The sequence below is a fragment of the Archocentrus centrarchus genome, chromosome 2, assembly GCF_007364275.1.
Source record: "Archocentrus centrarchus isolate MPI-CPG fArcCen1 chromosome 2, fArcCen1, whole genome shotgun sequence".
Taxonomy (NCBI): Eukaryota; Metazoa; Chordata; class Actinopteri; order Cichliformes; family Cichlidae; genus Archocentrus; species Archocentrus centrarchus.
Window position 1 is genome coordinate 31,372,895 of NC_044347.1, and position 11,262 is coordinate 31,384,156.

Genomic DNA, 11,262 nt, shown 5'->3' on the forward strand with positions numbered 1-11,262 from the left:
TTGTGGTTGCATCGTCCACGTCACAAGCAGAGAATCTTGTTTTGGCCACAGATCGGCCACAGACCCACCAAGGTCCTGTCAAAGACTGGCTGACAATTTTAAGTGGCTGTATCTGTATGTTCTGGACACTCACTGAAGAGAGGAGCTGAGCTCTCAACTGATCACCACCTGGTGGTGAGTTGGATCAGATGGCTGGGGAGGATGCTGGACAGACCTAGTACACCTAAACGTGTTGTGAGGGTGTGCTGGGAAAGCCTGACAGAGGCCCCAGTCCACAGGATCTTCAATTCCCACCTCTGGTAGAACTTCAACAGCATTCCAAGGGACGCTGAGGACACTGAGTCCAAATGGACCATGTTTTACACCTCCTTTGTTGAGGCTGCTGCTCAGAGCTGCGGCTGCAGGTGGTTGGTACCCTCCATAGTGGTAACCCCACTATGGCGAGGTGAAGGGAGCCATCAAGCTGAAGAAGGAGTCCTATCGGGCTTGGTTAGCCTGTGGGACTCCAGAGGCAGCTGACAGGCAAGCATTATTTGGGCTCAGGCAGAGGCTGAAGCAAAAACTTGGGTGTGGGGGGGAATTCTGTGAGGCCATGGAAAAAGACTTTTGGTCTGCCTCGAAGCAATTCTGGCAAAGCCGTCAGGTGACTCAGGAGGGGAAAACTTCAAGGACCCCCTAGTCCTACTGATATGCCTTCTGTAGTGGAAGCAGAGTCTGGGGACAAGGGGGACGACTCGCCCATCACTGGGGGTGAGGTCACTGAGGGGTGGCAGGGCCCCTGGGGTGGACGCAATTCGCCCTGAGTTCCTGAAGGCTCTGGATGTTGTAGGGCTGTCTTGGTTGGCATGCCTCTGCAATGTCGCATGGAGACCTGTGCAGTGCCACTGGATTGGCAGACCGGGCTGGTGGTCCCCATCTTTCTTTAAGAAGGGAGACCAGCGGGTGTGCTCCAACTATTAGGGGATCACACTCCTCAGGCTCCCCAGGAAGATCTATAGCAGGGTGCTGGAAAGGAGAGCTCATGCTTTAGTTGAACCTCAGAATCAAGAGGAACAACGCGGTTTTCGTCCTGGTCTTGGAACGCTGGACCAGCTCTTTAACCTCATGTGGGAGTGTGGGTGAGAGTTTGCCCATCCAGTCTACATGTGTTTTGTGGACTTGGTGAAGACATTCGACCACATTCTTTGGGGTATCCTGTGGGGGGTGCTGCGGGAGCATGGGGTTTCTTCCCTGTTGTTATTTGCCATTCAGTCCCTGTACAACCGCAGTGAGAGCTTGGGCTGTGTTGCCGGCAAAAAGCTGGCCTCATTTCCTGTGGGTGTTGGATTCCACCAGGGCTTAATTTTTATGGACAGAATTTCTAGGCGTAGCCAACTGGTGGAAGGCTTGTACTTTGGTGGCGTCAGAATATGATCTCTGCCTTCTGCAGATGATGTGGTCCTGTTGGTTTTATCAGGTGGTGACCTTCAGCTCGCACTGGAGGGGTTCGCAGACAAGTGTGAGGTATGAGAATTAGCACGTTTAAGTCTGAACCAGAAAAGGGTGGAGTGCCCACTCGGGTTCAGGGATGAGTATCTCGGGATCTTGCTCATGAGTGATGGGAGAAGGGAGCGAGAGACAGTCAGACTGGGGCTGTGGCTGCAGTGATGCAGATGCTGCATTGGTCTGTTTCAGAGAAGAGGGAGCTGAACACAAAAGTGAAGCTGTTGATTTACCGGTCGATCTACGTCCTTCCCCTCACCTATGGTCATGGTAGTGACCTGAAGAAAGAGATCACAGATACAAGCTTTGGAAATGAGCTTCCTCCAAAGGGTGGCTGGCCTCTCCCTCAGCTACAGGGTGAGGAGTGCAGCCATTTGGGAGGGGCTCAGAGTAGAGCTTCTGCTCCTCCACATCGAAAGGAACCAGTTGAGGTGGTTCAGGCATCTGACTAGGATGCCTCCTGGGCAGTTCTTAGGTGAGGTGTTCTGGGCATGTCCTACTGGGAGGAGGTCCAGGACACGCTGGAGAGATCATATCTCTCAGTTGGTCTGGGAATGCCCCCCCAGATAAACAGAAGAAAACGAATGGCTTGATGCATGGTATGAATGTGAGCATGAATCGTTGTCTTTCTGTGTTAGCCCTTCAATAGACTGGTGACCTGTCCAGGTGTAGGCTGCCTCTTGCCCGGTTACAGCAGGGAAACACTCCAACACCCCACAAACCTGAACTGGATAAGTGCAACAAATGGAAGGATGGATGGATGGTTAAGAACACAGATGAATGGAAGGCTGCAAACTCTTTGTTTCAATATAGTCCCCCTGGCATTAGTTGTTTCTGCACCAGTGACAGCAGATGCTATATTTAAAGTCTGTCCGTCTCAAGGGTTTGAAAAGATGCAAGATCTGTATAATCCAAACTGATGTTATGAAACCTGAGACATAAATTCAGTGTCAGTGGATTGTTTTTAATACCAGCATAATCGTAATTCACTTACTAGATACCTACAAAAATTGAAATAATCATGACAATGGACTGCTTAAGAAAGGGCATCATATTTTGTATCCTGCTTACATCCTTCACATTTCACATATGAGTTAAAAATGTGCTCTGAAGATTTGAAGAGCTCAGCAAAGGAGTGGAGATCATGTTGTGCTGTAGCTCATACTCAGCATGAACACACACCTCTGACTAACACTGCAATCAGTTCATCTGTGTTGAGTGTGAAGAGCAGATTGTTGTTTAGTCTCAGTGGATTAATGTTTCTCTGTTTTTCATTATTATTTAAAATAAATGAAAGGGGGAAAAAAGATTATTTATACCAATAGCCAACACTGTAAACCCGGATAAGTTGAATCTACTTAAAAAAACCAAGGTAACTCATTGCCTTAAATTTTTTAAGTAATGAAACAGTTCATTTACCTCAGCCTGTTAAGTAAGCACTACTCCATTTCCAATTGAACTAAATTGTATGTTCTAATTGACCAAACTTATATTTTATAGTTCATGAAAAAATAAAATGTCTTTTGATCAATCAATCCCCCCTTTCCTTTTCATGGTTGTGTGGGGTGGTGGGGGCTGGAGCCTATCCCAGCTGACAGGGCAGTAAGATGCAGGGTACACCCCATACAGGTCACCAGCCTGTTGCAGGGCTGACACAGACAACCATTCACACCTGTGGGCAATTTAGAGAGACCAATTAACCTAACCCCAGTAACTGGATGTCTTCAGATTGTGGTGGGAAACCCACACAGACACAGGGAGAACATACAAACTCCACACAGCAAGAGTCCCGGGCTAAGGTGGAATTGAACCCAGACTATCAGATAGCTATTCTAGCTGTGAGGCAGCAGTGCTAACCACCACACCACCATGCAGCTGCACATTAAGCCAGTCTGTTAAAACTGGTATAAACTAGATCTTTAGCAGGTGAAAAACTTGATATTAAGTTGTTTGAACTCAAACACATGATTACAATAAGATAGACCATCAAAAAGTACAGTCTACTCAGTATTAACAAGTAATGTTCACATTCTAGGCAATTTTAAGTAATATGAACTCAATATTTTTAAGTGGAATCAAAATCTGGGTTTACAGTGAACCGAGATTATCTTTAATAAACTTACCTGGGATAATATCTACAACTGGTACTGGTACTTACATAGCACTGTACTGCTCTAACTGAGCACTCAACGCACTTTTTACTACAAGCCTCATTCACCCAATCACTCTCACACACACACACACACACACACACACACACACACACACACACACACACACACACACACACACACACACACACACTTTTCTCTATACCTAAGTGCTTTGTCTAACATTCACACTCACACTCCAGTGGATGCATCAGGGCCAACCTGGGGTTTAGTATGTTGCCCAAGGTTATTTTGACATGCAGACTGGAGTAGCTGGGAAATCGACCCACTCTACCTCCTAAGCCACAGCTACCCCAGACTTCTCCCAGAGATGGAGGACGATGTAAGAGAAGATAGGAAAACTAGAAGAGAAATCTTTTTTAAAGGGACTGCAACAAATGACATTCGTAATGTTCTGTTCCTTTCTGTCAGTTGGCCCTGAGGGTACACTGCTGTTTGTGGATTTAGTACTTAATTCAGCTGTGTTACATATGTTATATATTTTACATCTATAACATATGCACTACAATAGCTGCTTTCCAACAACTAGCCATTATAATAAAGGTATTTGGCCAGTGACTCAGACGAGCATCCCTCACAGTGACCATGGAAAACCACAGGCTGCCTTGCACAAGTCAGGTCTGTAGTATTCTCATACATCAAACTATTATTATTATTCAGTTTGCTTTAGAAAACATTTCACAGTATAAAATATCAGATAACACATCAAGTGATCCACATGATGTGTACATCCACTGTTATGTAGTTCTGACAGTGCTATTCACTGCACCACCGTGCTGCCCATGTCCTCAGGCTGACAAAGAAAACAAATGTACCAGAGTTCACAGATGAGTCATTAAATCCCACCTGTCAAAGTCCACTTTTCCCCAGTTACAACATTTAGCCCACATCATCAAATGGTAAATACAATAGTTTTTATATAGTGCTTTTCTACTCTTACTGAGCACTCAAAGCGCTTATACAACATATTTGCATTCACCCATTCACACAAGCACTTACATTTGTATGTAAGCTAAGTGTTTTTATTCACACACATTCACACTTCAATGCTGGTGCTGGAGAGCAACCTGGGGTTCAGTATCTTGCACCATCAGTAAACAAACTGTGCAAAGCAAAAAATTCAAGATACAGTTTTAAGTCCATATCACCAAGCTTCAGCGTCTTGAAACCTTTTCCACAGAAAGCTGCTACCACTAACGCTGCTATGCTAACAATGTGAAGGCTGACTGAGATGTGTCAACTTGTGCTGGTCGTAGTAGAATGCTGGTTAATGTGGAAATGCACTGGCTGCATCTTTATGTGTAAGTCAGTTATTGTTGGTAGGTCTCCTGCAGAACTTTGCTCTCCCATTGGCTATTTTCAGTAGCACAGAGATCTAGAAATGGATCTACATCATTTGTTCCCACTGTCAGTGGTTGAATTTGTGTGTTATTGTTACATCAGAATTGCAGTGATGTCAGTAACACGTTACTCTAATCTGACTACTTTTTTTTGGTAACGAGTAATCTAACACGTTACTATTTGCAGTCCAGTAATCAGATTACAGTAACTTATCCAAGTCACTGTGTTACTATTTTTGTCATTTTCCTCAGTACAAAGATATATTTTTGCTTTCTTCTTGCAGGGAGTGACGTCTGGCCGATAAACCAATTGTGTCCCGTTTTCATCATGAGGACAATAATAGCACACAGACACACAAATGTAAACAATGGAGGGAGGAGAGAGATGTGGGTTTTCTAGCTGAAATACAGGCAGTATTGTGAGTCTGTGTCAGCTAGAGATGACAACATCAAGGTTAGTTGTGCACTCTGTGCTGGTGACAAAGTGCTATCTAGCTTCAAAAACACTACGTCAGATTTGAAGAAACATCTGGAGTCACGGTGCAGTCACACTTACAGAGTGAGTCTGTGGGACAGTATGTAGCAGAGCAAATGCTGCCCTTAAACACGGCTGACTCGCCCTCATTCTCATTTCCTGGTTGTCAGTTTTGTGTTGAGGCGGAGAGGGGGGTGTTGTTGGTCTTGTGCCAAAAAGTGATCGTCTGTCATAAAGTGATCCTGATATTTCTGTGTTTTTATGTGTAATGTCTTTGCTTATATTGGTAAATAGAGTGCAGTCAGCATGATTTATGAAGGGCTTATATATAAAGTGCAGAAATAACCTGTTTTTCAACAATCTTTAGGAGTCTGTGTTATTGTACCTACATTATAATCAATCCAGAGCTTTTTGGTCACTTCAAATATCTTTATAGATCTGTGATATTATATTTGTTGTGATTTCTGCAGCTTTCTGAGCCAGATTTATGTTTAAAAAGACATTTTTAATGTCAATGACAGTTTTTACCTTGAAAACAAATATATAAAAATAACTTTGCCAAAAACTGAGTGCAGCTTCTACCTTGTGATAGAAATGCTGTTTCTCTCTCAAAATGACCTGAAATCATTCATGAGAGATATGTTTGATATATGCTTCACAGATTATAGGTCAACAAGTCATTTACAGCCGTTTAAATACAGGCGATCATTTTATGGCAAATACCAGCAGCTGTTGAATGTAACTAATAAAGTAACTTGTAATCTAAAGTAGTTACTTCTAAAAATAAGTAATCAGTAAAGTAACTAAGTTACTTTTTAAAGGAGTAATCAGATTACTTTTTCAAGGTAACTATACCATCACTGCTGAATTGTTACATTTGTTGCCTTCATTCCTAGATAAATCATTATATATTAAAATAGTTACATTCTATATTCTAGTAGTCTGGTACAGTTTCCAACTCTAGTGGATGATACAGTCCATGTTAGCTCACTGCTCCACTTCAAACAGCTATCCAAATGTTGTAAACAGTGTTCACTGCCCTAAACACAGATACAGAGAATGTGCAGCTGTGACTCAGTATGGCTACTCTGAACTCAAAACCAACACATCTCCTTGGACATAAAACACTTATTTTTGCTTGTCTTTTAAAAACCTGGGAGATGACATAGAAAAGTGAGCCTTAACATTTTTAGCAACACTGCCTGAGTATATATTAAAGCTAATTGGCCAGGCAGTGATGCTAAAAGTGTTAAGGCTTACTTGATTGGAGCAGTGAGCTAACGGTATCATCCAATACAGTTGGAAACTGTACTAGACTAGAATGTAGACTGCAACTATTTTAATACTCAGAGTCACGCCAACTCATCAGATAGCACTTGATAGGATGGTAAATGAACTGGTATTTATATTTTCTACTCTAAATGAGCACTCAAAGAACTTTTTACTACAAGCCACATTCACACACATTCATACAGTACACCAACCTTCCAATAGTACACAGTAAAATGGGCAGTGTTAATGCAACACTAAAAGAGTCAATTTTAACACTGAGCCAGTGAACATATGGTCCCGCCCTGTACAGTGTTAAAATTACACTGAGCTCAGTGTTACATTTTCAGAGTTGATTTTACTCTGATTAGAGTTAAATTTAGCTATAGAGTAAAATTTAATCAGCACTCACATTGTTAATATACTTTTACTCTATGACATAAATAACACTCACAGTGTTATTTAAATATGACACTGCTACTTTAAGTGTTATTCTAAATCAACTCCTACAATTTTTTCTTAACAAGTGTAAGATCTATTTAACTGTTAATTAAATTTAACTCTAAACAGTGTTAATTTGTAACCAATTCAGTCAGTGTCAAAAAAATTTACACAATTATATACTGTTTTTATAAACCTATTGTTAATATTTCTTACGACATACAGCCAAAGATATTTGTAGCACAAAAAGAACCCATCTTCCTTGTCTTATTAATTTATTAAGTTCAGTACAAAAATAAAATGCACTTAAAGGCTTCTCTGCATTTTCAGTTTGATTAGAAAGAAAAAACTTTTCTAAGACAATGTGAATTGACTGGAACATCTTTATCCATTTATCTAAGAAATACATATTTTTTGAAGAACTTGACATTAGTGCCATTTTTAACAAACGACAAATATCAATTGGTCAGTGACAAAGTTAAAAGCACCCATTTTCTTAAGGTCACATAAAATTTTACACAAAAGCTTTTCAAATTAGATCTTTAGATTACCAGTGACCAATTAGGAATATGTTGTTGCCGATGAAATTCTGTAGCCCCAGTTGAAAGTAATTTTGTGTTTGACATGGAGAGAGAGAGTGTTCACTACAAAGTTCTGAAGCAATTTCAGCACCTTCCTTTAACTCTCCAAGTTCCAAGACGTACATGTTGTGGAGCATTTGATTATAAACAGTTCCAAATACGAAGTGAAAAATTTCATCAAAAGCTCCAAGTGAGCTGGCTGACTTGCATGGTACGACCTGCTTGTCCAGAACAATGAAGAACTCATGAATGGTGCTCCTCTTTGTCCCAACAGCAAGTGGGTAGGGCTGCGTAGTGGAGTTCATGGCATCAGCATGTTCCTGGACACTTGTTCCACTCTAAGTATGAAAAAAAGGAAAAATAAGTGGGATTTAAAATTTCTGTCAAAAACTGCCAGAAGCTTTCCCTGTCAAAGTTCAAATCAACACCTAACCAACACTCTCTGCCCCCAAATAGAAGAATACATAGCAATAAAAGGAATGAAATTGGTTCCATATAATTTTAAAACAGAATCCATTTCATATATGAAAAGAATCATAGCAAAAGAGGAGAAAGGGAACAGGTAATAGTTGTTGCAAAAATTAACATACATTACAAACCTTCTGGAAGACCACATGGTGCTCCTCATCCTGGGATGGAGAAACCTTCCCACGTCTTTTGTAACCCTGACAGGAAGGAGGAATCAGGTGGAACAGGAGAATGATGGAAGCCAGATCACTGTCCCAGCCTGTGAGAACAGAAATAACACAGAACATGAAAATAAAGAAAAAAAATTAGAAGGCTATTCCTTTAAAGCCGAAACATAAAGAAATCCAATAGAAAATTCAATTAAATAAAAAATTCTTTACAATTCCTCCAGCTACTATTAATACTTAGGTTTAAGTCCTACAGAATAAAACTACCAGAGGTAAGGGTCTCATCCAGTTCCTCCTCACTTGAAGCTCCTTCAGCACAGTAGATCACTTCTTCAAGGTCGGTTGAGGTAGGGAGAGTCTTGCTCTGCTGGATCACTTTATGCTTGAAAACAGTCGGCCACCTAAAGTAAAAGGCATTCTATTAATTGAGCACAGAAAATAAGACAAGAAGTACAACACTCATCAAAAATAATAAAAAACACATTGAAAATAATCACTGCAAACCATACACTACCATGTTGAAAAATTATGTAAAATAAAAACAAATGTATTCCAATATAAAACGAATGTTTGCAGTTTATGGGGGAAAAAAAAACGTTGGCACTAACCTCTCCAAAAACCTGGTAGCTACATCTTCTCCAAATTCCAGAATGAAGTCTTGATCAATCTAAACATATGGAAAAAGAGCTTATTGCAATATAACACAAAGCCAATTCATCTCCAGGCCTTTATTTCAGGGGCAGGTGTGTTTAAAGAGGTTATTAATTTAAAAAACAAAGATCTTACTGGATTGTGTGATCAACTCATGATCAGAAACTAACTTCTTTGATTTAATTTTTTTGACCAAACCTACTTAGGTAAAGCATCAAAAGTAAAGTGTGGAGTTTGCCCAAAATGAGATGTATAGCTATTTTAGAAGGTTTTCATTTTAGAGAACAAGTCAATTCACTTATGAACACACAATTGTACATCAACAGGCTATTTGTGTAAAATGCTGAATTACCAAGCCTCTGACATCTCTGAAGCGAGGAAATTCAGTCAAGACGCTGGATGATCTGTTTTCGTCCAGGACCATCTTGCAACGGTAATCAAACATCATCTTCATTTTGTTCCTGATGGCGGCCTCATCAGAAGAGTATTTCATGAAGGAATTAGCTTCCTTATATGGCTCTTCTCTTAGGGTCACCTCAGGGTTAAATGAAGCATCTCCTCTGGCTGTTGGTCCACACCCAGTCAGCTGACATGATGATCTTCTCCCCTCTGATAAGGTGCTCTTCCTCTGGATGGTTTTAAGCCTCCATGCTAAGTAGCCACTTTAACCATAATAGAAATCTTCCTTTAAAATAGGTTAACAGGCTATTTTATTAGAAAGGCAGCATTTGGGTCAAAAGATAAAGAATTTAAAACAACTTGGATATTGGATTTAATACTTACATATCCATTTTTGGAATAAGGATCACGCAGGTTTGGGAACTTTTCAATCATGCCTTGAGCATACATCTCTCTCACATGTTGTGGTGGTGCTGTCCTAAAGGAGCAAATTAAATTAGGGCTGCAACTTTAGTAATTAAGTATTCTATCGATAATTCCATTGATTACTGAAGTAATTGGATAAGAATTACAGTTCATCTGCATATTTTAACTTCCGTACAGCAGTTTTTCCCTGTGTGAAACAAACAGGGTGGATGAAGCAGCTACAAAGTTGTCTTTTCTTCACTTGCTGATCAGGTGGTTGATGGAGGACTTCCAGCTGCTTCCCAGTAAACGTTTAATAGTGGGTGGTTCGGGGGGGGGGGGGGGGGGGGGGGGGGGGCTTCTTTTGGATGCTAGAAAAACGTCTCCTTTTGCTCCACCTGAGCTCACGTCTCAGTAAGGGCTCCGCCTCTTTAGGTGTGTATGAAGCAAGCAGCAATAATAGCAGCGATCTAGCCGGTGTGGAGTCCGCGGGGTGTGCTCCTGTCTGCTAAATGCTGTGACAGCAGAATTCTGAAAGTAAACCGATTTTCTCAGCCCAGTGCAAGGGCGTCTCAGCGCCTGGCGATCAACGACTAAAACACTGTTTTGACTCAAGAATTACTTTAAACAAACCACAAACGTAGTTGATCATTTGATATTCATCTGAGGACGATTTCATGTTCGTTGATAGTAACAAGCATAACTTTAATAGAATACCATTAAAAAGTAGAAATAGCTGAGATTTAATTAACACCGACGATACATTTCATGCTGTTTCAGAGGAACCGCAGCTCCCGCAGAAGGAGTTTCCCCCGAGGCAAATTGAAAACATAACCCGGGGGAGCTCGAGGCAGGTGTCTGAAGTCAATTCCCAAAATCAGCCCTGAAGTATATTTTATAGGTTCCTATCAACGTTTGGAAGCGTAGTGACCCGTTAATGCAATTTTATGTCTAAAATGCCATCTTTATTTAATGCTAAATATAGGATAACATTTTGAAGGTTTAAGCTAGCTAACAACTCCTCAAACATCTGTCACGTGAAAAGCATATTTTTTTCTGTCTGAAGAACCATGTTATTTTAATATGCTGCTTTGAGTGTAACGACAGTGAAAATTCAGGAAAAAAATGAAAAATTGAGGAAACTTACCGAGACTTTTCCAGCAAGGCGGAGAAGTTGAAAATGGCGCCGATAAAATTCTCTTCGGTCTGGCACAAAGTGCAAGGGGGCGGAGCTTTTCAGAGTACTTTTTTACACTCAGTTTGGAGAATTTTCATTAACACTGCATTATAGTGTTTTAGTAACTCTAACCGAGTGCATTTCCTTTAACGCTTGACAAGTTACACTGTAAAGAGTTATTTTTAAAAAACCTGTTTTAACTCTGAATATTTACACCAACACTGCAGAACATAAGG

At 40.8% G+C, this 11,262-nt stretch overlaps 1 protein-coding gene across 5 annotated transcripts; it reads right to left on the bottom strand.

Moving 5' to 3' along the window:
• Positions 1-7,446: 7,446 nt before the first annotated feature.
• On the bottom strand, positions 7,447-11,054 carry LOC115796236 (uncharacterized). 5 transcript variants are annotated; one of them, XM_030752556.1, is made up of 7 exons: positions 10,997-11,054; positions 9,829-9,922; positions 9,398-9,707; positions 9,003-9,061; positions 8,662-8,795; positions 8,350-8,486; positions 7,447-8,097 (listed from the first exon to the last, which is right to left on the bottom strand). In XM_030752556.1, exons 2-7 carry the CDS (start codon positions 9,834-9,836, stop codon positions 7,726-7,728), a joined length of 1,020 nt encoding a protein of 339 aa, XP_030608416.1. In that variant the 5' UTR covers positions 9,837-9,922; positions 10,997-11,054; the 3' UTR covers positions 7,447-7,725. The 5 variants fall into 5 exon arrangements, with proteins under 5 accessions (XP_030608416.1, XP_030608442.1, XP_030608425.1 ...); XM_030752582.1 differs by lacking the exon at positions 10,997-11,054 and adding an exon at positions 10,046-10,184 and having other exon boundaries at positions 9,398-9,730; XM_030752565.1 differs by lacking the exon at positions 10,997-11,054 and having other exon boundaries at positions 8,359-8,486; positions 9,829-10,184.
• Positions 11,055-11,262: the final 208 nt, after the last annotated feature.

Coding starts and splice junctions, on each gene's coding strand:
- LOC115796236 (XM_030752556.1), bottom strand. Junction 8,796..9,002: donor GCTACCAGGTTTTTGGAGAG/GTTAGTGCCAAC, acceptor CTTTTACTTTAG/GTGGCCGACTGTTTTCAAGC. Junction 8,098..8,349: donor TCTTCCAGAAGGTTTGTAAT/GTATGTTAATTT, acceptor TTTCATACTTAG/AGTGGAACAAGTGTCCAGGA.